This window comes from Hirundo rustica, chromosome 3 (genome assembly GCF_015227805.2).
Source record: "Hirundo rustica isolate bHirRus1 chromosome 3, bHirRus1.pri.v3, whole genome shotgun sequence".
NCBI lineage: Eukaryota > Metazoa > Chordata > Aves > Passeriformes > Hirundinidae > Hirundo > Hirundo rustica.
This window is the reverse complement of record NC_053452.1, coordinates 84,793,476-84,818,992: the sequence shown is the minus strand read 5'-3', so window position 1 is coordinate 84,818,992 and position 25,517 is coordinate 84,793,476. Positions and strand designations below refer to the sequence as shown.

The 25,517-nt window shown below is 40.8% G+C and overlaps 2 protein-coding genes across 2 annotated transcripts; both read right to left on the bottom strand.

The window, feature by feature from the left end:
- Nucleotides 1–5,594: 5,594 nt before the first annotated feature.
- Nucleotides 5,595–9,466, bottom strand: LOC120751097 (cytochrome c oxidase subunit 7A2, mitochondrial). The gene is made up of 4 exons (XM_040060450.2): nt 9,352–9,466; nt 8,179–8,268; nt 6,651–6,735; nt 5,595–5,807 (listed from the first exon to the last, which is right to left on the bottom strand). Exons 1-4 carry the CDS (start codon nt 9,367–9,369, stop codon nt 5,749–5,751), a joined length of 252 nt encoding a protein of 83 aa, XP_039916384.1. The 5' UTR covers nt 9,370–9,466; the 3' UTR covers nt 5,595–5,748.
- Nucleotides 9,467–13,659: 4,193 nt separating this feature from the next.
- On the bottom strand, nt 13,660–25,226 carry TMEM30A (transmembrane protein 30A). The gene is made up of 7 exons (XM_040058753.2): nt 24,928–25,226; nt 19,519–19,635; nt 18,815–18,922; nt 18,463–18,550; nt 17,850–17,993; nt 16,059–16,265; nt 13,660–15,181 (listed from the first exon to the last, which is right to left on the bottom strand). Exons 1-7 carry the CDS (start codon nt 25,198–25,200, stop codon nt 14,988–14,990), a joined length of 1,131 nt encoding a protein of 376 aa, XP_039914687.1. The 5' UTR covers nt 25,201–25,226; the 3' UTR covers nt 13,660–14,987.
- Between the last annotated feature and the right edge of the window lie 291 nt (nt 25,227–25,517).

The following is a 25,517-nucleotide window of genomic DNA, read 5'->3' as shown; positions in this document are numbered from 1 at the left end:
CTAATTGTAAAATTATAATAATTTGGAGGGAAGTGGTTTACATTTTCCATTCCAAGGTAAGACATATCCCTTGCAGACACCTGTCTTCCCACACCAAGACACCCACGAGGCAAGGGACAGACATTTTCATGAATGAAAATACTAAAGTGGGTTGACATAATAATAAAAGAATAAAATATTGTGGAGGCAGAAGGAAGATTGTAAGATTGCACCTGATAAACAAGACTGAAGAGACAAAAGATCCTTATGTTTCAGAAAGTTCAGACTTGTGGATTGGGAACTCAAAAAAAGAAACACATAAGCAAAGAACAAATTCACTCTGTTTGGCAGTTTTCTCTAGGACTCAGCAGGCTATATGCAGTAAGAGTGAATGTTTTGAGAACTTAGTGAGCTGTATACAGACACTGGTTTTCTCTGAGGATTTAAACTCAGAACTGCATGACTCGGGACTCAGTGGGATAACTCCTTCCCTCAAGTACCTCCAAATTCATTCTCCCCCTGAGCCCCTGAGAATGAATTTGGCTTGTCACATTTATAGACAGGAATCCTAGCCAATGACCACTTTTGACAAGGATGCATATTTATGAGGAAATAAGTACAAGTGTGCTGCTTTTAGCTTTAGATGTGTTTGAGGGAAGGCTGTGATCAGCAAGTCGGATAGAAAACCTGTGAATAACAACTCTTCAAAATTACTAAGGCAAGACCAAAATATGTATCATAGACTGTATATGTTGCTCTCTGAGTCTCAAGACTTGGATATAGGCTGGACTTGATGATCTCAAATGTCTTTTCTAGCCTAGTTAATTCTATGATTCTGTGAACACATACATTCAGAAAAACTACAGTCCAGTCAAGAGATTCTCCCCAAAGGGTGTTTCTGGACAAGCCAGTATTTTTTACAGCAGAATTGACTGAGTATTGAAAAAATAAGTGGAAAGGCTCAGGCAAGTTAGATTAGCGAAGGTGGTGTTATTGCTAAAAGGAACTTCTTTAAAAAAATAATCGCACAAGCATGCACATGAAAAGATGCATTAGTTCTGACTTACTCATCCCCTAAATACCTTATTTAGGGTCAAGTCAGGTTGATCAGATTGATTTTGCCTCTGAAAGTCTGATTCACCCTAGCAATTGTGAAGGTTAATCTCTAGCTGTAATATTTAAAACAATTGAGAAAGAGTGGGAGAGGAAGGAGGGACAGCATAGTATGGGGGGGAAAAAAAAAAAAATCATCATGTTTTCTCAGAGTTCAGAGCAGTGATAGCTTCAATGAACAATATAAGAAAAGTGATACTTTACACTGGGATCTGAACAAAGAAAAAAAGTACAATGAAGATCATATACTTAGAGATCTCCCTGGGGCTTTCTTTTTACTTCTGAGAGTTTCTGAACTTTTTCATAGTGTATTTTAGGAAGTCAATGCTGTGTTATTGTGGTATTATTAGTACTCAGACTTTTACTGGGAAAATTTTTGTGTGTGTCAGGCTAATTGCATGGATCTATGCATGTATTCAGCAGCCAAGAAAATGTAGCCCAGGGCACCATTCTAAGAGTTGATATTCTGAGCTACCTTCCAAGTGGAGAAAGTAAAACATGGTCTGTACATCTGGAGTCTCAGAAAGGATTGTGGAACCTGGAACTGCAGTACTGAGGATTTAATTTTCTGTTTCATCTGATTATTATTTGAATATTAATTTCTCTTACAGTAGCATGAAGAACTTTTTTTCATTTTGACAAAGCTGGCACACTTCTAAGATGAGGGTATTAACTGCTAGAAGTCCATGACTTCATATTAGTGATCATTGTTTTCATTTATAGTTACAACTATTTTCACATTAGCAAGGAGCGATGGATGCTGCTTATTTTATTTTCTGCTACTCGTATAGTACCCGTAGGGAGATTGAAGTTAAGAGGTTCAGTTATTTTACCAATAGAGAAGATGCATAGCTCTTTTTGTATTTTCATAGAGACAGTATAGCCAATACAGGCATCCAGTTTACCTCTCACGATTTGTGATGTGGTTGAGCCCACAATGAAATACTTGTATAGACTGCACAGAAGATGAGAATTTCCCTGCTAGCATTGTAAAATGTCCCATAAAATGGTGCTGAGCAGCTGACCGTGGGTTTTGTTTGGTTTCCTCCTGCTCCTGCAGCCGCAGAGCTCCCCGAGTGCCGGCAGCCCCGCGGATCGCGGACGCCTCCCTGTGAACGCCCGGCAGCGCGGCCCTGGCAATGCCACCCGCGGATCGCTCCCGCCGGCTCCAGCTGCACGCTCCAGGGACGTATCTCGGGGTTACTGGACCCAACAAGTTTTTGCCATTTGATTTTCATTTAAATACTTTAAATAGTGATTGCTCTGTATGATGAAACTTTTTTTCTAGCTTGCATTTTGCAATCCCCCCGTCCGTGCTCTGCCACCAGGGCTGCTGCCGGCAGCACACCTCACAGCCTGCTGCAGATCCTGGGACAGTGGACTCTGAGACACAGCCCAGTGCAAAAACAAGAACAGCTCCACATTCTGCTTTGGTTGCACACACAAACACATATTTACTGCCTAGCTCATCACAGGATTTTTATAATTTGGACTATTTGAAAAATTACTCCTTCCAAAATTCTTTATAATCCCTGCGGGCAGGAAAAGATGTGGGCTTTTTAAACATGTTGATCTTTCCTTATGCTGCCTCCCAGATGCCCATCACTTGGTCCACATCTTTAGGGTAACTGTGGCATGTGACAGCCAACAGAAGCCTTACCAACATTGCACAGAGCAGATGATTGCTTCAGGTTCTTTGTAGTTCACTGTGCCATGACATTTCACTCCTTTGTAGGCATCAGTGTTCATCCCAACTTCCCAAACCTTTTTCCAACAAATCCATCCAGGTGTTTCTTACTCTTTTAGTCATGCAGTTGGCCAAACCCACTTGTGCAGAGAAGCTACCATTGAGGAGTATTTTCCTAAGATTTTTGGTTCTACTAGAAAGTTCTGAGTACACTTGCCCTTCTCTTCCAGTTTGCCTCAAGTTTAATAAGCATTCTCTGGTTCTCTGGGATAGCAACAAAAAATTGGAAACAAACTTAATCCACAGCAGGCTTAAAATAGCATTGTAGTGGGAGGCTGTATTTTTGAGCTTGTTTTCACATTTTGAAAATACCACTGTTTCCTTGAGAAGAGAAACAAAAGGATTATTTTGCTGAAATTGTTTGAAGTTTTTTAGAAGCCCTCTTTGTTAATGAGTGAATACCAGACTTTGGGCATAATAACCCACAAGAAGTAACTTGACAGGAAAAGTTAAAAGGGCACAAACCCTATTAGGAACATAAAACTGAACTAGGGATGCACAGCTACAATGTGTTTCCATTATGATTTTCCCCAATTACAAAAATCAAGCTCCTAAGGGCCATCACTGTACCTGACAAGTGATGCTTATGCCCTGCTGTGTTGTCCCTCCAACAGAGACTGGGATGAAGCCCCCCCATGAGGCCCAGGGCTGGTGAATGTGAGCCTACTCCTGTCTATGGACTCATCCACTCAGTCTTCCTCGTGGGGTGGTGTAATGGTTTTAATTTAATAAAACCAGGCAGAAACACCAATTAATGTAGGGGTTCTAGTATTAATTTTCTTTTTGTGGGAGGGAGAGATTAGGAAAAAAAACCAAAGCAGGCTTAAGCTTAAAAATGAACAAAAATAGTTTTATTAACATATATTAAAAGAAAGAGAAAAAAAAGTTGAGAAAAAGAAAACTTAAACTAAAACAGAATGATACCTTAAAACATGCTTCTTTCCTCTTACAAACTATTAACTTTCTTATTGAACAACATAAAAAGACACAACGTAGGATTTTCAGTCTGTTTCACTATTTAGACATAACCACTCATTACTTTAGGAGAAGAGTCTTACAAAGATGTTTTTATGAAGACGTTTGCCATAATACAAAATAGTCCAGTGCTCTCAATGCCACACATTTGCTGCCACCCGGAGATTTTGCAGACTGTGATGTTCTATCAGCAAAGCTTCTCAGTGTATCTGAGGTACTATTTACAAATACTTCTTCTAGTCTAAAGTCATCTTTGTCTCAAAGGCTGAGACTTCCTTTTAACCAAGGAGCAGGGGCTTTAAAATTCCCAAATAAATCTCAATTACATCAGTCCTTAATTTTGATTAGAATAACATTCTACCCAACAATACTAAGATGCTGCAAAGAACAGTCCATTTCTCCATAATTTGCCTTAGAAAAGTCCGGTTAAAAATGTCCACTTCTTCAATCCTATTCCAATATTATTAGTTCTTTCACTTCTAATCTAACTGACTTTATATAGTGTCTATTTCTATGAACTTTCTGGTTTTCTTTCTTCTTTCTCACAAGGAAGAATTGTGCTTTAAAAGTTCCATGTTGTTAGGAAAGGGTTAAATCCGCCCGGGCTTGCAAAAGGCCATGTGCAAGTGCCAAGGCTGCAGGAGCTGAATAAAATGCAAAGCTATGTTGATGGAAGAAGCTGGTAGATGTCCTTTTTTCCACCCCTCTGTCTCACCCAGGGTGGCTCAGCTCAGAGCTGTTATGAAGCTGCAGGCTTTCTTTTTCTGCTGCCAGTGGCCCTTAAGCTGGGCCGTGTTTTGGCCCCTTCTGCCACGGTCCGAGCACGTGGTCAGCACCGCCGAACTGCAGCCGATTTCTTCCCTGCCGGCAGGCCGGGGAATGAGCTCAGCCGGCCCAGGCCCTCTCTGTGAGGGCAGCGGCTTTCAGGGGCCCAGCCGGGCCCAGCCCGGGGCTGGCCCGGCCGCCTCCGATGGGACCTCATGGCAGATCCCCGAAGCGAGAGAGAGGGCGGTCAGCAGCAGGTTAGTTTTAAATGGCCCTTCCAAAGTCGCATCAACACTTGCCATTGGTCAACTCAGCTGCCAATATCCCAGCCATATTTTTGATAGGTCCCTGTCCTCCCCCCCGCAACCCACTCCATGGTCAGGGCAGGGAAAAACATTTTACATTTCTCCATATCCAGAAAACAAAATTGTGCCAACCCATGATATGTGGCCAGCAACAAACCCCCACCACAATGTCCCTTGTCCCTGTCCTCCCTTTAACCCTGACCCATAAGCTCCCTGTCAACTCCTCACCCATCCCCAGGCAGAGTTCCACGCACCCTGGCTGGTCATTGACAGAGCACAGCACCTCATCTTCCCTGCCGGTCCTTCCATCCCAGCACTCCAGTGATATGAGCCACCATCCCATCACTTCTGTGTGATGCCACTGAGATCACAGCCCTCCACATATGAGCACGTCTCTAACTCCTCCTGTTCATTCTCTATGCTGCATGCATTCCCACAGGGCACTGCTGTGTCCCTGATGAGACACCTCCTGGCTCGAGTGTCTTGTGAGTCCTTTGTGCTGCTCTAGGTGCTCCTGCTGACCTGTGATCTCTTTCCTGGCTCTGGGAATCTATGGCTGGCACTGGCATCAAACTGAGATGAGGAGTGGGACAGACTGAGGCTCTCCTCTGCCGGCAACCTTAGTTTAAAGCCCTCTTCACCAGCTTGGCAACCCTACAACCAAAAATACTCACACACATAAACAGATGATACAGTCCAGACACCCACTATACCACGTAAAAACTGCTTTATTGATCGCAGTTTACATGTTACAATTAATGTATGATTCCAATCATTAAGCCAGCTGCTTATAATAAACTGCCACCACAGTCACATGGGAACTGGACAAAGAGATGTTAGTTGCTGAGGCATCCTCAAATGGAATCAGTTTGGCTTCTTGGGCATTGAAGAGACAAGCAGATAATAAAGAGCATACACTGTTCCTGAATTAAGAGACAGAAAAGATATTTTCAGATTAGCACACAGAATTCCTTTCAAGTCAGCTTTCTAGTTTGTTCCAGAAAAAATACTGACAATAAGCAGCTGCAATTCAGACAAAATACATTTCCACAGCCACATCCCAATTTTTTTTTTAGTGATTCATATTTTAGAGAAAAAAAACAAAAAAACAAACTTAAATACATCTCCACAGGCTGCACAATAAAGAGACATGGAAAAAAAAAAGGGGGAGAGGCACATCTGTGGAACCTACACAATCACAAACTAATGGTTACTGATTTTTAAAGTAGCTGAACTGAAAATCCATTGGGTCAACACACTTAAGTTAGAGGCTATTGCAAAATTAGGTAACAAGCAACATTAAGGTTAAATATACACAGTATTATGAACCTTGCTTATAATTCTGCTAGTTTTCACAGCACATGAAAATTCAGTACACTATCACCTATCACTAAGAAGAGTCAGACTAGTGCAAAAACCGGTTCATGTATGTGCTATAATTACATTTTACTCCTTTGAAGAATAGATGAAGTACTGTTTTTTTCTAACACCATACAAGAAACCTGCCCACAGTACTTAGTCTGGGAAAAAGTCATATGAAAATCTAAACCTGGAAAAAGCACAAATGAATACACAGTATGTCCAAATGTGTTTTCTTCTTCTCTACATAAACTTTGCAGATTATAAAGAACAGACTGAAGACATTGCTTAATTGTTTTACAGAGAAAACACCATCTGTGTTGGAGATTGCACCAAAGAAAAAGAAAATTTAATATTAGTGCACTGGAAATTGTACCAAAGCATAAATATTTCAGTATTAGCCTTACCAAACATCGTAAGACCTGCAGTGGTTCTATACAGCAGAGAATCTTTTGCCCCACCTTTAAGATGCACTGGGAGGCCATTATCCTCCTAATGGAAACAAGTGACAAAAATAAACTATTTATATGCAGTTCTTGCAATATTGTGTCAATATAACTACAATTCCCCATCAGAAGAATTACTACCCCACATTATCTTTCTGACTCCCAAAAGACACTGAACCTTATTCAGATCCAACTCTGTCTTGAAAGCTTTCACTCTGGTATCAGGTGATGACTCACTAGGGGAGTATAATAAATCATGTGCACATTTCCTATCTAGAGCAGAGACTGGCAGATGCCTGAACGCTTCTGACACCAGCCAGACCCCTTGGGTGCACAGGATGTGATTACCATCCCTAGAAACCTCCCATCCATCTCCAGTATATTCAATCCCTGCTACAGCGAGCAACAGGGGGAGGGGCCTGTATTGTCACTTGCTGGCATACAGGAAATTGTTTTGCTCCACCCAAAGTAAAACTCCTAAGCACCAGATCCACATGATCTTTACTCCTGTCAGCAAGATCATTCTGCTCTGGACTTCAAGCCAGCCTCCAGTGCTGGTGACCTGCAACCTACCCGAGCTTGACTTGCTGTCCAACAAGAAAAGAATGAAAGGAGGAAGAGATATGCCTAGAGATCTCTGCCAGCAGAAACGGAACCTCTGACTCCCTCCCATCACCAACATCACCCTCCCATTTGCTTCCCCTTGGCTCACACTGTGAACACGGTGCTCCTTAGTTAAGTGTCTCAACAAGACTGGCTTTTACTTTCAGGGGAAAGGAAAGCAAATAAGGCACTAAAACTTCTTAGATGGGGATTCTAATATACGTGGTCCCTTTCATGGAGCTGAAGCCCAGTTTATCCTCAGTATGAAGCTACAGCTCCAGGTGGTGGCTCACAGCTGGAATTACTCTCTTGAGTGTTCTCTGCTTTTACTACTTCACTCAGCAGCCCTATCAATCAGGAATAGAGTAATTCAGAAATTATTTTTAAACATTCAATAATTTTCAAGGAATGAATCCAATCGCTTAAGACCTTTACAGTTTTCCTAACTGAGAAATACGGTAATACCATATCCTCATTAAAAATTATGGGACTCATCTATGAGCTATAGAAAGAGATGTAAGATTTCAGGTTTATCTTTTCATTGCATTTGTCTTCTCACTCTATTTCTCTATTTGTTTGTTGGACATATTCCTCCATATCAACTCATTTCAAGTACTTTATCTTTGTATCATGCCTAATACTTATGAGAAACTCCGGTAAAAATCATTCCATGGGGTAAAAAAAAGCCCTAAAGAGTCAGCAAGTCAAGTATGCATGTAAAAACACTCAGCCTCTGCAGAAAATAACTGCTCTAGGGATACAACTGATTTTGAGAGCTCTCTTTCAATGTAAAGGGGAGCCTGATCAGTTTTTTAGGAAAAAAAAAAAAAAGCAGCTATGATCTACTAAAGCCTTGTTAATCTACTGACATTATTCAAATCATTACCTGAAAAAGCTTCTGATTCTCAGGAACTCTATTTTCAAGCTGCCTGCGTGAAGCAGTGCTTATGGTTCTCTGGGAAATCTGGCGAAGCGCCTGAAATAAAAGATCAACAGTGTTTTAATAACATTGACATTTTACAGTTCCGTCCAGACTGGGTAGAAATTGCTTCTTTGAAAAGCAAGATAGAAGTGGGACAGCAAAAAAAGAAAGGCTTTTACAAACAAACAAACAAACTCACAAAACTTCACCAAAACACAGTAGTTTTGAATCCAGTAAATTTTTCAGCAAACTGTGTAAAGGGCTGCTTGACTAGCTACCTGAAAAGGAAAAACTCAGGAAAATTGCTTTCAGTAAGATACAATAGATTTATGGATCTGCAACATAACATTCAGGTTCCCTTTCAGGGGAAAACTTGGCCTCTGCCCCTTAGACCTCAGTTTTAGGCACCATTTTCTGTGTCTGACTAGCAAAAGGGACAATAATATTTTTGACAAGCGTGTTTGTGAGGCCAACGAGCTCCTGTCATTGTCGCAGTTCACCTACGAGCCACCAGCACAGGAGACAGCCTTCACAGAGCTAAGGAGGCACCTCCATCCCGCCACACACACTGCTTAAATCACCTTGCTGTGTCCTGAGCTGGAATCTGTTTCCACAGACTGGTCACATAGGGTAGCCTACCAAAATCAATGACCTATATACAATTCTTTAATCTGCCTTCGCTAAAATGTCAAGGCTCAAAGCGCGGTAGCTCTAAGCTGCCAGCGGCCTCGGTCTCCTTCAAGCAACATTGACAACACATCGTTCCCACGCAATTACCACCGCTAAAAACGCAGCCACGGGGCGAGCAAACATACGGGTGATGCTGGCCGCAAGGAACGGGACAAGGCATCTCTTCTCCTTACCCACCCCAAATAAACATGCTATAAAATATATCTCCTTAGAGACGAGCCAAGCGTACCCGAGCCCTCCGACTCAACCTTATCCTCTAAAGTCCCTGAAGCTCAGCACTACGTGGAGCGAGCGGACCGCGCAAGACGTTCCCCCGACCCCCGCAGGTCGCCCCGCAGAGCCCGGCACGGACAGCGGCCACCACGGCCGGGGCCCGCAGCCGGGCGGGCACCCCGAGCGAACCCCACACACCGCCGGCGGCAGCGGGCCGCTCTCCCCGGGCCTCACCAGCACGTTCCGCCACATCGCGGCTCTTGGTCCTGTCACCTCCCGCCGGCAACAAGGGCAGCGGAAGGGGAAGCGGCTTCCCCGCCCACGGCGGACATACCACAGAGGGAGCGGCCCGGAGCGCCCCCGCAGAGCCCACAGCGCCCCCCGCCAGTCCGCCTGGACGGCTGGGGCAGCGCCGCGGGGCCCGGGCTGAGCACCGGGAAGGGGAAGCGGGTCACCTCTCGGAACACGCAGGCCGGCAGCTGCTGAAGCACACCGGGAGCGTTTGTTTTCCTCACGCCACACAGCCCCGGCGGCGAACCTGCTGCCACGGGATTCTGTGTGGTTGCCGGCCGCTTCCGTGCGCCTTCAGAGGGCGCTTTGGGAAATCCATGAAACGTCCCCTCGAGCTCGCACATACAGGTTTTTAAATCTCCTTTCGTTGAGAAGTTTAATATCTGCAGAGGGCGGGATGCGTGTCCTGGGAGAGCAGCACCCTGGGTTGCGCCTGGGTGCTCCTCAGGCGAGGGGATCTGGCACCCCGGGGTGGATGTGGCACCCTTTGTTGATCCACTACACTCCGAAAAACCCAAACTACCCCGTGTAGTACCTGCCCACTGCCTCAAGCTCCGTTAGTAACGGGGATAGAGAGTATTCTGCATGTGAGGGAAAAACAAAAACAAACAAACAAAAAACCCCACCAACTTCAGCTTCGTGTTTCACGATGTATAGTTACATAGAGTGAAATAATGCCAGAATTGTATGAAATACAAACCTGCTTGATTCTCAATGAAGAATCACTTGTCCTTCAAGAAACTACTCTGAGAAACCTGCATTGCAGATCTAGCCCCGTAATTGCATCTTCTCATGCTTCAACTTTATGCTGAAATACAACGCTGTCGGGAATGGTCTCTCCTGGCTTTGCCGCAGTTGAAGAGCACTCAGTTTTTGGCATTACAATACTTTTGCACTGGTGCCAAACCTCATGATGAACAATGAGTATGAAACACGACAAATCAGTGCTCAATTCGGTATGAGAATAACAAGGATCATATCTCAAAGCACTACTCTTCTCAATCTAATGAGTTGTCCCAGAACCTGAAAATGCAATGATGAAGCAGCATTTATAGGTATAGCCTTAGCTGTGCAGAATATTAAAAACAGCATTTAGAAAGCACAGTCACAGACAAATAGTGCTTGAACAAAGGAGGAAATTGGATGCATTATTTAATAAACTGCTTTCAAACATTCAAGCAGTGCTATCACAGAGTAACACTCAAAAATACATTACTACCACTGCAAGACAGATTTCCATTCATTCCTCTTGCAATCTTACGAGTGCATACAACATTTTATTCTGATTTTCATACACTCAGTTGTATTGAGATACTGGTAAAAGGATCATAATTCACAGAGAAATTATTATTCCTAAATTCTGCTATGTGAGCTACTTTCTGGTATATCTGAACCTAAATTTCAGGGATAATTTCTGTAAAAATACACTTTACAACAGAAAGATCATACTTAAAGATTGGCATATGAATTACCTACTGATCAAAGCTACAGAATCAGATCAAAGCGTCTCAGAGCAAACACAGCTGGTCTCTTCAGTGTTGACGCATTTGTGAAGAAACAAAAACTTGAGGGAATGAGAAATGGCAACTTGCTGCGTTAGGATGAAGATGCTTCATAAAAAAACAAACACACTGCTTCTTCCTAACCAAAGAGAGCAACTCTTGGTTGTATTGCATTGTATAACAAAATTGTGTATCAAAACTCATTGTTGAACAGTTCTATTAAGCCAGAAAGAAAACAGGGCTGTTAATTCAGCTGTTTAAAAGCATTTATCACAACAAAGCGTTCTACCTCTTCAACCAGTAATACAAGGGTACATAAATCCTGCTGAAGAGATGAAACATAAAATCAGGCCTCAGTACACAACCCTAGAGACACTAATTTTCCTTTCTTCCAATATCACAGTCCAGTCCTTCCCATTTTCATAGCAGAACTAATGAGGTTATTAATTACATTCTTGCACCTCTAACACTAAGCATCTCACTATTTTATTTTGCAAAATTTGGGCCCACTCCTCAGGTAAAATTCACTTAAATTTGCACATAACTCTGGTATTCCATTTGCTCAAATTGTTTATTTTACATGATCTTTATCCAGGGTGCAGTGAGTAAGATCTCCACATACTTCCTTTCAATTTATACTTTTTAAAATCTTCTTAGCTTCCTTAATGATTGACTTACACTTTTACTCCTCTTTATTTCATCCCTATCACAAAATGAGAGAATCTTTCAACTTTGTAGCAGCAATTGATGTAACTCAAGTGGACAGTATCACCTCACTTTCAAGCACAGGCTAAGGATGTTTAGAATGGGAAGCTTATGGGGAGGTAGTTTCTTACTTGAGATTCAGGTCATGTAAGGACCTGCTAATTCTTATCAGGTCATTTCGTAATGGTCTTCAGTCTTAATTGGAACTGTTAAATAAGATTAGACTTCACATGTAGGCACAGAAGGCAATAAGGTGATTGAACATTCTGTTGAGCTACATGGGAGGGAATTTTTCTATAAAAACACTCCTGGCGCCCTGAGGAAAATGTAATACTATTATTAAACAAGCAAACTAATCCCAAAACTTTTTACAACTGAGCTTTCTGAAAATAAACCTCAGAGTCTATTTTTACACTGCCAGAAGCAGTCTCTTCCATAAACTGGCCACATTGCTAAGAAGAAAGCAAGAAGAAAATTTACTTAGATTTCCACCGTTTTTTCTTCTCCTTTGAAAGTGAGCATTTTGGGCAGGCTGTTCAATACAGACAAGCCTTTTATACGTGGAACATTTTGGGGTATTGGAGAGGTTTTATGTTGAGTTAAAAACAAAGCAAAACAAACAAACAAACAAAACCCAAAACAAACAAAACAAAACAACACCCAAAAACTTATGTAATACCAAGGTAGATCACATTTTCAGGAAAGATCAGAAACCATTGTCTTGTAACAGGAACTCTGAAGATCAGATTACTCTGTGTTTATGCAATGTTCTTTGTCATCAGCAGTTGCATTCCAGTAAGTAACTGCTTTTTTAAATTTACTGTAGGTACCTGATTTAGACTTCAGTCACCTTTTTCCACTAAGCACTCTCTTCAACTCATTCTAACTGTTCTCTTCCCACTGCCGATTAAGGCATGTGAGAGAAGGGTGCAGTCAATAACATTTCCTGTGAATCCAGTCCAACCAGCCATGCTCATTGTTCTATTTGCAAATATTACTTGACCTACACTGTCATGGCCTTTCCTCCATCAGAGATTTCTATTTAAAAAAAGACAAGGCTTGCATTCTTCAAGGTTTAATCCTTGAAAAACTCCAAGGATCTCCATTGTTATCAACATGACATCTAGACAAATGAGATGAGTGAAGGAAGAGTTTACAAATTTGAACAATATTTTAAACTCATTATAAGCATTTTAAGCTCCATGGGCACACTGTCTCATGTATTTACTGCTAAGGGCTCTCACAGAACCCACTTAATTGCAACAAAAACCAGACAGCAATTCTCACCCTAGTGCACTTCAGTGAGATTCAAGATATATTGGCAGCTATAGTCAATAAAAAAAAAAAGTAAGGGATTGAAAAAATACTACAAGGTGAAGACAGAAAAATACTTCTTTTTTTAATTTTAAGCACAGCCCAAAAAGCAGCCTTTCCCATTTGGAAAAAATAGAAATTATGAATAATGCAGAATACATTTGCATTTCAAGTGACAAACACAAAATTTTAAAATGGAAATATATTAATAACCAGTAATTATGAGAAATCCCTCTGCTCATTTACTCCATCTTGGACTAGAAGCTGCTCTACAGCTGAAAGCCAGTTTAACATGTTCTGCAAGTTTTCAGGGGTAATTATCCTTAATCTGTAACTCCAGCAACATGAATACAACACTATAAATAAAATCTTAAAATGTACTATTTGAAAGCCATGTTCTGCTAGGCTGTACTATGCAAATAAATTATCATATGGAGTTACAGAGAGTTAGCACACTGGAAATGCTGCCTGATTCCACAGTTTATCCAGACTTACACATTTAAATTCTTAGGCTACACAAGTAATTACATACAACCAGTCATGTGATTATGTAATAAATTAATAGTTTTGTTTAAAGTTGCCTGTAGATTAAGCTATTGGACCATGCATTTTTGTAATAAATATGCAATCCCAGAAATACAACTCATTTAAAACTGCATTTACACTTAATAATGTCTTTTCATACAGATATAAATAAATGTATGTTCAAGAACAAAACCAAATCTCTTACTAAATAGTTTGCAGAATTTATTAGGTCTCTTTTAATATACTCCATACTTTATCAAGCTAGTTGCATATAAAGTGATCTCCACCATATACATTACAGTTTCTGCGCATCATCTAAAAAAAATCACCAAAAAGTAGTATTTTACAGGTTGCAGTTAACTTTTAATCAACCTAAAGGTGAATCCTTCTGTAATTTAAGACACTAACCTGCACATTGCATCTAACTGCAATACTTAATTTATGTTTCACAGCAAGCTAAACCTGCATTTCAGGGAAAAATGTCACTACAACCTCAACTTCTGAACTTCTATAGTTTACTTCCTTAACACCGCAGAAAGTTAATGTGGTGTTCACTCCAAAGAGGCAAAAAGTAAACAACTCCCTTAAAACAAAGCCTGTTCAGAATACATATGCTTTAAAAGAATTAGGAAACTCCTCCACTAAAAGGAATTCACCTCAGTAAAAGGAATTCACCCCAATGTATGAATGGAAAAAAACTTTTTAAGCTCTTCTTGATGAATGCCTGGTGCTGCTCATAAAAAGCAAAACCGGCAAAAAGTGAACTAGTATTGGATATGACTTAAAGCAAAGAAAATTAGAAAAAGGTTATACCTGCAACAAATATGTCCCAAATTAGAACAACCTTTAAAAGGGTCTCATGCATATAATAAAAAAAAATAGGTTTTCTGGTATTTTCATAGGATGCTCATTTACTGGCCAGGCACATATATTGTAAATATACAAAGAATCCCGAGTGCTGAAGTTTACAGAGAACTTATAGGATTTAACATAACAGAGGTGGGTAGGACACAGAAAAAAATATTTAACAACTTGTATAAATATATTAAAATCTCAGCAAGAAATGTAGGAGCCCATGCACACAAGACAGTAAATCAAAGAAAACATTTAAGACTTGACTTCTTCCAACAGCACTGACACCTGAACTCTGGAAAGTCAACAATGTACAGTATCTTACAACCGTCTTTCTCCACACAATCTAAATGTACTGAATCATACTGACATTACATAGCAGGTGAACAAGCAGCAGATGCATCAAGGGAACAGGAGCTATATGCATCATGTGGCCTGCCCAGTTAGAGGCAAACATCAGAAAAATTGTTTCTGACATAGGCAGAGATACAATCAATAGAGCTAACTGGTATACCCGTCATTTTCAAGAGTTAATCCACAGTATGGGAAAGGGGAGCTTTAGGTAAAAATTATGCACCCAGTCTCAGAAATGACAGAAGCAAAGACTCATCTTTCAAAAACTGGGTCCATTCTGGACTGGCCTTGATGCACATGCAGGACATTTATTTTCAGAATGCAAGATTAATTGGGAATGTCTGCACTAGTGTTTCGATTGCCGTATTTGTGATGAATGAACAGCAATACCACTCCTAAGAAGAAGCATATGGACCCAACAGTGATGTAAGCGATTCCCAGGAAGGGATTTTTGCCCCCCATCCACGAGATGGTGCTTAGGATCATCCTTTTTCGTCCATCAAAACTGTGTACAGGATAATCTGAAAATCATTTAGGAAAACAAGAAGCAAATTTCCAAACTCAGCTTGGAAGTGGGCAAATGAAAATTTTTGTGTCATTTTGCTCAGGTTCCAAACACTAACTGCTGCCTTTGGAACTGGAATTGCAAATATGAAACATTCAGCTGTTCCTTTTGGCTAAAACTAATCTGGGCATTGTCAGCTACTTCAAAATAAGAAACATGTTAGGAGACACCCTGAAGAGGAGTAAAATGCGTTATTTTGTGGGTTTATTAAAGTAGCTTCAGTAAACTGAGGGAAATATAAATTTTAGTCCTTGTGTCTATTTTACTACAAAATTTTTGTTTATGTTCATTCAGTTTTACAGGTACTCCCCGCAACTTTAAAGCAAAGGAAAACACTGCAGCGGTTGTATAAAAAGTATCATTAAGTGCTTTTGACTGTTAAGAATTCAGTAATTATGACAACCCTCCTTCTCTGGTCTCCTGCCTAATATTTAGTCTCCCCAAACAAGAATAACAGACCTCCACCTGATCCACAGCTCTGTCTTTTTGTGACCTTCAGAGTCAGTCTGCCTTTCATTACATATCGTGTCACCTTGAAGTTACAGTTCCTTGGCTACCAGCTACCTCTGTTCTTTCCTTTTTTTCTATGCTTTTCTCAATTCCTTTGCAGCACCTAACCAATCTGATTTCCCTGTCTCTATGAAGCTATTGATGCTACAAAACTAGCACAGAAGTAAAAGATGGTAACACTCTATCTAGCTCTCAGTGCTAGTTTTCAACCACAGCTCAATACCATCTTTTTTCAGAGATGGCAAGAAGAAAGGCTAGTTCAATCTGATAATTTGCAAATACATGCTTGTGTAATCCAGCAAAGGCCCGCTTTCAAAGGATACTGTATGCAATATCCAGAGAATATTTTCCAGCCTGTAAGGTAGGCTGTAAATTATTCTTCCTTTCGATGAGACGATAGAGCTTGCGAAAAGTTGGCAGAGCAGCTGTGCGCATCCACACGATGAAGTCCTCATTGATAAAGCCGTTGTTGTCAGGCTCTGAGTCCAGCATGTACACTGGCTTGGGCCAGTTCACAGGTTTTGTTGTGCCTAGGATTAAACAAAAATAATAAAGTATTTCAAATACAGGACTGAGTGACACACTGGCTGATCAAAATCCATTCTAATATAAAACACACTAACTTCTAAACAGTATGGACAGGCTGACTCACTACTACTGCAACAGACTGGGCTGTTTAAGCACTTTTTATTTTGCAGTTTAAGTAGTTTGAATTCTATAAATAAATAACATAATTCATAACAGCACTGTCCATTTGTTTATACAATTCATGTGGGTAGGAAGTCGTGTCTCAAAGCACTGCTTGGTGGGTAATTCTCCATTATGATGATAGGTTCTCTGCTCACTTGGTAGAATTTGAGAACCATTTCCTAAAACACAACCAAGTAATATTGTAATCATTTCAGATTATGTCCAAATGCTTTTGCTAGTGTTATTGGAAATACAATTCCACATTGTATTAGGATAAGGTATTTGCTTTTCCAAGGGTAGCCATCACATTGACAACATGTAATTTCGCTATGACTAAGCAAGAAACCCACATCAGGTTAAGCCTGAAGTTATTATATACCTTGCATAAACACACAGCTCTTAGAGCCCTAGGAAGACTCTTCAGAGAGAGTAGCCAAAGGAAACTTTTATTTTCCAAACTGTATCTAACCTAAAAAAATGAGACACATCAGTCACTTCTAATAAAAAAGAAAAATCTGGTTTTTTAGAGACCAGCATAACCTAGCCATAGAAACATTTAAATGAAAACTCCATATGAAGAGTTTCATTTAACAACTGCAGGACTTCTTTGTAAGTTAAATCCAAACACGATAGAACTTGTACTAGTCTTGACTGGAATAAAATTAAATTTCTTTACAGTGGCTGGTATGGGACAATGTTTTGGATTTGTGCTGGTGTTGATAAAGTGATATTTCTGCTAAGTGGTATTTGCCAGTATCAAGGCCTCTTCTGCTCCTCACCTCACCCCACCTGTGAGGAGACTGGGGCTCCAGGAGAGATTGGGAGGGCACACAGATGGAACAGCTGATCCCAGTGGACCAAAGAGATATCCCATACAATAGAAAAGGGCAGGTGGAGGTAGGCAGGGCCTGCTTTGGCTCAGGGACTTGGATGGTGATGACCAATTTTTTTCTTTTGCATTACTTGTTTTTTTAATTACTAAACAGTCTTTATCTCAACCTATGTGCCTTCACACTTTCAGCCTTCCAATTCTCCCTCCCACTGAGCAAGGGCATGGTTAGTGAGACACTGTGTGATGCTTAGTTGCCAAATGGGGTTAAACCCCAGCAGCATACATTACAAACTTTTTAGTATTCGGGGTACAAAAGAAAATCGAAAATTAAAAACTATCAAATTAATGATTACGGTGAAGGTAAAAACCAAACGCTTCCACCAGAAACTTGCAGCTTTTATAACTTAAAGACAACATTTCAAATAGCAGAGTAGTCCTTAGCTTGGATTTCTTCAGAGAACCTTTTTATTTAGCACATTCAGTAATGAAGCAAAACTCTAAAATCAAAATGTGTTTGAAATCAAAACTGAAATCAAAAGTTGTTTGAAGCATTTTGCCATTCTTAAAATTTCGCTTTTTTGGGTTTTTTTACCTTGGAAAAGTGCAGTTAAGTTGTTTCCATCTCCTGTAGGATTCCTGAACTTTACATTTTTATCTGTCCACCATGCAATGCCTTTTTTGATCAAAGTAATCGGAGTCCTTGTGTCATTATCAATGCGGTATAACTCCAGTGTATCTAAAGACAAAATCACATTAGAAGATCAGCTGCAGAAAATTTCATTGGACAGATGGTCTTGATAAGCACTGAAACAATTACCTCCAGGAGAAAACAAAACAAAAATAACTGGGTATGGCATTTACTATCTGCCTGATACAATCACAAGCTGTTCTGTAAGAATTAGTGTGTATAAGATAGCAGTTTATTATCCATATATGATATCTATGGTTCTACATCACAGCAGCAGCAGATTCTCACAATAGGTATTTCCATCCTTTGTGTGCTATGAGATTAAATTAATTCTCCTAGCAATTTTGAAACAAGTACAAGCAACACGAGACATTTATTTTAATCTGAACAATGAAAATGTGTTAATTCAAAACAAAAAAGCCCATGGTATCTTTATTCAAAATAATCTGCAACTCAACAGAAAACAAACACTAGATCACAGACCCATATAAATGATAACTTAAAATTGTTACCATACCATTAAACATACTGTTGGCAATAGCTCCACAAGGAGCAATGGGTTTGTCCTCATTTGTGCGGTAAGGCTCACATTCCTTACTTGGATTCTGATAGTCAGAAAGAAAAAAGGCAAATGAGTCTGTGCTAGTTTATACAACTAACCTGGTTTTTAGTACATGATCAACATGAAATTTTATAACACTTTATAGTTGTTTTCAGTAATAAATTCAAAAAATATCAATTCCTTATGGTTGCCTTCTGTTATGCAAAAATTCTAGCACCTCTTTATCAATTAACTAAATACTTTACGTGGTGATTTATGCAATAGGCAGAAATTAGTTGCTCATTCACATCCAAGCGTGAATACCTACAAGTAGTGAACTGTTGTCTCCATTTAGCTGGCTGTCATCTCGAGATTTCACGTAACGACGGTGGTTTTGATAGAAGTTGGAAAGTCCGTAATACATGAATACATTGCTCTACATGAAGCAAGATGGGGAAAGAGATTTTCATTCACACAAACATGCAATTTCAAGCCCTTAAACTCCACATTTACAGCAACAGTCATAAAGTAAGAACCTCAATCCTTTCTTCATACTGAGTACATAAAAATACTATCCTAATAAGGCTGAAATCAAGCAATACAAACATGCCACCAACTATCATCCCAATACCTGTCTTGACCAATGTAGAACCCATAAGCCTCATTTGCCCCAGTCTGTCAGAAAGCACTTATCTGGTATTTCCAATTCCTGTTGAACTGAGATTTTGCAGATCATGCAGAAATAGCTGATCTACTCTCCAGCTATATGACACGGGGTAACTCTGAATGTGTAAAACACAAGCATTCCACTTAATGTTGCACATTTCCAGATAAAAAGAGGCATTAAGAAACATCTCATCCCTGATAAGGAAAAAGGGGACACAAAAATCACATCCAAGTTTGAAGGAAAACTAAAAATAATCCTCTAAAGTAGAAAAAAGAATAAATACTTAAGCAACAAAACTTTCATTTTCACTACGAAATAGATCATATAAACTGTTCTGACTTCATCCTGCATACAGGGCAGCATACCTCAAATGAATGTTCCAGTGTGAAATTGATGGTGCATGTACAAGGGGGTGTGCTGTCCCAGGACACATTTAAGCATTTATTGCAGGGACTAGAAGGCTCTGTTCCCGTGTAGTCAATCTGTAACAGGAAAAAGAGTCATCGATTTACAATGGAAGAGTTAATAAAAAATATTATTAAGCCAAAGAGTTGTTGCGGCATTTATTTTGCAATCATATCTCAACACCAAGAACACATTCTGGCCTATCTGACAATCTCAAGAAGTCTCTTCCAACCCTAACCATTCTATGATTCTGTAAACCAGTTTTTGACTCTGACTTTATGCTTGATTTCAGATGCAAACAAATTTAACACTGAGCTGAAATTATTCCCACAGCAAAACCAGCAACCCCACAGCCCCAACCCCACCACAAGCCAAGCAACCAAAAAAACACACCAAAACAAAACCAGCAGACACTACAGACAACATGATGTTTCCAAACACACACACTAAGACAAGGAGATCTCAGCTTTCACATACTTTCCAGAAAGATTAAGTTTTTTAAAGTCTAGGTATTAAAAAAAAAAAATCACATTAAAAACTTGTTTCGTTCACCATTTTAGCCACCTAATTAGAAGATTAAAAAAAATTAAAAATCACTTAATGTTCAAATTGTTCTAAACCAGAAAAGATTAATACACCAATAATTCTTTGTCAGGAACAGTAAAATAACCAGTATATGGACAAGAAGGACGATCAGTATTAATCTGCAGTAATATTATCTGTCTTGAATAGTGTAGCCCAGAAAAAGCTGTTTCTGAAAATCTGTGCATTCAGCCTCAGCAGCCACAAGCTCACCCAACTCAAGTGGCTTGACCACAGTAGCTCTTTCTCACATGTAGCTGCAGCAACTGTGGCAGAAGAAAGCTTCCATGTGTCTGCAAAATATGTATTTCCACATTAATGAATTACTGGTTTTAGAATTTAGACTCAGATTGGTGAAATATATACCTTATGCTTATTGGAAAAAAAAAAAAAGTTTAGCAGCAGTAGCATTTACAGTACGTCTATACAGTTATATGAAAGGCTGCTGCAAGTGGTTTTTCCTGATTTATATCTGTAGTAAAAGGCCTAATCAAGAATTAGTGATTTATGATGGGTCCTAATACCCAAATTAAGGTTAGCTAAAATAAGGTATGTTCAGGAAAGAACCGAAGCCTGTTTTCCTCTGCATCTCCTTCAGGGTCTCTCTTCCAGTGACTTATCAAGTATCTATTAAGCTGCAACCAGTTCCATCAGCAAACACTTCTATTGACTGGCACTTGTTCTGCTGCCAGATTTCTGACAGACAAAACCTACATGTTAATGAGCCTGGCTGAAACTAAACAGCTTCAGAAGCTATTAGCTGCCTGAGAGAGAGGGAGATTGAGAGAGGATCACAATCTTTGCTCCTCAGCTGAACAAGATATTAAGTTTATGCTGATCTAGAAATAGCACTGCTGCAGCAGCCATGACAAGCTCTGTTTAGCGACAGCAGACAGACCCCACTGCTGCTCTCAATGAACAATGCATCTCATTTGTGGCAGGCTAACTCGGGTGGGTGTGTTCTGCTAAAGTAAGCTGAAGCAAGCATTTCCTTTAGAAAGAACTTGCCAGCGTGAGAAGTTTTAGATCAAGAGCACACACTAAAGATTAAGGGTGCAAAAGACCTAAAAAATTTACTTTTAAAAATGTAATTGACTAAATTCTGTGGAGCATGAAATTGATGTATATTGAAGCAGGACCATGCTTTGATGCACTGTTACCAGCTTGCATGCTATCAAAGAGCTTTCCCGTACAGTAACTGCCAACACAAATGTTTTTTTCTGTATCCACATTTACAGAATGAAATTCAAGAGAAAGCTAATTTTAAAGGATGGAGGCACCCATCTTCAACTCTTGACAAAGTAACACTTTGACTGTAAGAGCTAAGGACTGACTGTAGAGTCCAGGGCAAGAACCTGCCTGATCCCACTGTTCTGTCCCCTGGGATGAGCCAACATCTGACAGCCTGACACAGTGAGCCCTTCCAAAAAACTCCAGATTTAAAGACATTGGGTATATCCAAGTTAATCTACACCAATCCAACCTTTCAGGGTGTTGATGTCTGTCAGCTGACATACACCTATAGAAATAATGTAATTACTGCATACACATATTCTCCAAACTATGTGTGATTTTGCAGACTTCATATTTCGTCACGCATTTATCCTTCTCTGCTTGACCATCTCTTGTATAAAAGGCAATCCATAAATCTGTTCCTCTTTGCTGTTCCTCTTTGTAGGTTTTATTAATTTTTTTTGTAATTTCTGACATGGGACTACAGGAACTGCACACAAGGCTGTGTTCAGTTCTCCATTCCTAGCCATGCCTTAAGCCAATCTAGCTTTTTAGCTACCATTATGCATTTCACGGTAGGCAGTAGTCACAGCACAAAGATCTCTTTCCTACACATTTAATACTTTGTATATTCATCCATCAACACTTATTAACTCTGTATATATTAAAACAAAACAAAAACAAACAAACAAACAAAAAACCACCTCCGAGAAATACAGAACTCTCTCACCCTTCAGTAACAGGCAAAGAGATATTTACACAGCTAATTAATTTTCCACCCAAATGAACTATTTTCACGACAGACCCAAGATAAATGACTGATAATATCCTTCTGAAACAATGAAAAAATGCTACAGAAAACACAACAAAACCCCAATAATTCTAGTACACTTAAACTATTGGAAATCTTCCACGTTTGAATTCAAGACATCTTATAAAGGAAATCAATGGAAGGGGAACATTTTGATGCTCAGTCCTTGTAGCTATAGAACAGCACAGTCCACAGAAATACTAATGGCTATCATACCTTGTTTCAGGAAAGAGTGACTTGAAACGAAATACATATTTCAAGGTCACAAATTATACATCCCATTCAATTCCAATACACTAAGTTTACAGGCACATACACACACTTAAGAGAGATGCTATTGCCTAGGAAGTAAGTGTAAATAACCACCTGTGCTTCCTCCCCCAGTTACATTTCTAAAAAAGCTTAGTCACTGCATGTAGCTTCTGGATGTCTTGTCTCCCACAACTAAACTTAGAGCTGTTGGTGAATAACTTTTGGAGGTTATAACAAAAGTCAGCATTCTAAGCAGGGACATATGTCATCTAAGCATATATGTGATAGCAGCGTCTTAAACTGCATACCTCAGTGGTGTTAGAGCACAGATGTTGGTCCTAATTGGTAAAAAGCTTTGTGTTTTGTGGCTGCAACTGTAAAGCCTTTTTTTACTTAAACTTGCTTCTTTTGAAATTCAGATGCCTTTAGGAGGATAATCTTACTTGCAGAATGTCACTGGATAAGCACTTCCTAAAACATGTATGAGGATCAGATAAGAGAATGCAAGTTTCCCCCTTGTGACTTACCTCAGACTCCAAAGTCCCTCCTGTCCTCACAAAAGCCTAACAATCAGATTTTTGAGAATTTCAAAAGGTGAAGGAGCAAATCCATACAGCAAAACAAACAAATGAAACTCTTTCCAGTCTTGAGTATTTTGAAATTAGAGAGGACTGAAGGCCTGTGCCTGCCAACTGGTCTCCAATACAAATGGTTACTGCTGCTGTATATCCACAACCTGACTGTGTAGGGGAGCGCTGGTCATGCTCCCAGCTCACCTACGAGGTTTATGCCAAATGTAAGGTGGGAACAACTGGTTTTTGGCTTCTACTGGAACTTACCAGGAGTCCCTAACTGAGCTGCTTGAGCAACACTATATAAAAATCCTGTATATACATACAGCAGCAATATAGGCACAAGAAGTGCGTACATTTTTGGACTTATGAAACTGATGCATTTCTTGTTCCCATAGATCAATGCAGATTCGGTCATAATGGAAAATGGATATATTTGTCCAATTATAATGATCTAAAACTTTGAACTGCTTCACTATAAAAACGGCTATTTTAAATGCAGTTGTCAACAAAAATTGGAGTTAGCAAGGATATTTTTTTACTTCGCTCCATGGAGTGTTGAAAACATGCAATTGTATTTACCTTAAACGTGCTACAACATGACATTTTAAAAATCTATATGCCCATAGACAAGTTGGCCATGTTCTCTGAAGCACTTGTGCCGATTTTCAGATGTTCAGCACAACCTCAATACCTGATATAAGAAGCAACTATTTTCAAAAAAATATGCTTACATACAAATTAGGATGCTGTAAAATACACTTCAGCTTTTGGGTTTTTCCCTTCTGCTTTGCTCCTTGATTGTAACTGTAGATCTTAACATAAAAGGGGGTAAAATTTGTTTTGTTATAATCTTATTTGCATTTTAAGAGAAATATGAAAATACTATTCATTCCCTACTTCATAATTTCTTTAGTTAATTTGGCTTCACTGACAACTTACTGCTACCAGCCAAGCTACTGTCTTGAACACTACATATTTGAAAGTGACAGCTTAGTCCAGTAACTGGAGTGATTTGATCCACAAGAATTCATATTCTCCAATAAAACAACACAACAACCAACTACACACCTTCTTCCCTACAATCAATCTCAGTCACATTAGCTCACAGAAACTAATAATAGCTGTCAATTGCTTCTCAAGGCTGTCCGTCCCTAAGCCCGAGGGGTTATTTCCTTACAACACAAACTGGTTCTGCTATCAAATGGATCCATCTGTCAAACACAGCTCAGTTTTCAGCTAATGCTCTTTCAGCAACTTTTCACAGCAGCAGCATGGCTGATTATCAGATGTGAATGACTCGAGTCCTGTAAGTGTTAATTAGAAAAAGCCATACTCTTCCATCCTTGTTTCCAGGTTTACTCTGGACACCCTGGTCTCCCATACAGCACCTGCAACATTAAATCATAGGTGCAGGGGAGATTTACAGCAATACATTCACCACAGAGCTTTGTTCTGAAAAGACAATTCGTTTGGAACGTTTAAAGATAAATAATGGACCACCACAGGCACGGATGATGCGCACACTTTCTGTACCGCTGAGGAAAAATACGTGCACTGGGCCGTGTCGATTAAATGCTGGCAGTAACTTCCCTGAAGCACTGACAATTTCACAGAAGGGTTACAGCCTACGCCGAGATGACTGTCAGCTCGGTGTCTGCTCAGGGTAATTAATGGACGCTTTGCTGACGAGCACGGACGTTAGGCCGGATCGGAGCCGCCCGGGCGCCGTGTCCGCCCCGCGCAGAGCCCGCCTGGGCGCCCGCCGCGTCCCGGCAGGCCGGGAGGAGAGCGGATTTCCCCAGAGTCGCAGGCGGCCTCCGGGCAGGCGATCCCCGCTGGCCCCGCCCGGCCCGGCCGCCCCGAGCGGACCCCGGGCGCTCCCAAAGCCCCGGGCCGGGCGCACCCGCCCCGCGCACCTCGTACTCGCGGATGTTGTTGGAGGTGACGAAGATGCCGATGCCGATAGGGATGAAGATGAGGCCGATGATGAAGAAGGCCGGCAGCACCGTGCCCGCCGTCAGGATAGGCTGCCAAGCCGGCAGCCGCTGCTGCTTGAAGGCGGTGTTGTCGGGCTTGCGGGTCTTCACGACGCCCCCGCCGCCGCCGCCCACCGCGCCGCCGCCCGGCACGCCGACGCCGCCCGAGGGGTGCCCGTCCGCCTCCTCCTTGGCGCTGTAGTTCACCGCCATGGCGCCGCCGCCGCCGCCGCCGCGCCGCACGTGACCAGGGGCACCGCGCCTGCGCACTGGGCCGCGGCGGCTGCGGGGCTGCCCAAGGCATGGGGTCATGGGGTCATGGAATCGCCAAAGTAGGAAGAGACCCGCGAGATCATCCAGTCCGATCGTCCCGCCGGCACTGCCACTGTGACCCCTAAACCACGTCACCCAGTGCCAGATCCAGTCGCCTCTCGAACACCTCCAGGGATGTTGACTCTACCACCTTCCTGGGCAACCCATTCCAATGCCTGACCACCCTAACAGTGAATATTTTTTTCCTAATATCTAAC

Excerpts from the sequence above, each read along its gene's own strand:
- TMEM30A (XM_040058753.2), bottom strand. The coding sequence starts at position 25,200 with ATGGCGGTGAACTACAGCGCCAAGGAGGAGGCGGACGGGCACCCCTCG. Across the intron at positions 18,923-19,518 it reads CACTGGAACATTCATTTGAG|AGCAATGTATTCATGTATTA; the intron begins GTATGCTGCCCT and ends TGCTTCATGTAG. Across the intron at positions 17,994-18,462 it reads TGCCAACAGTATGTTTAATG|ATACACTGGAGTTATACCGC; the intron begins GTATGGTAACAA and ends TTTTGTCTTTAG.
- LOC120751097 (XM_040060450.2), bottom strand. Across the intron at positions 6,736-8,178 it reads AGAATCAGAAGCTTTTTCAG|GAGGATAATGGCCTCCCAGT; the intron begins GTAATGATTTGA and ends TGTTTCCATTAG. Across the intron at positions 5,808-6,650 it reads TGCAGGTCTTACGATGTTTG|GAACAGTGTATGCTCTTTAT; the intron begins GTAAGGCTAATA and ends CTCTTAATTCAG.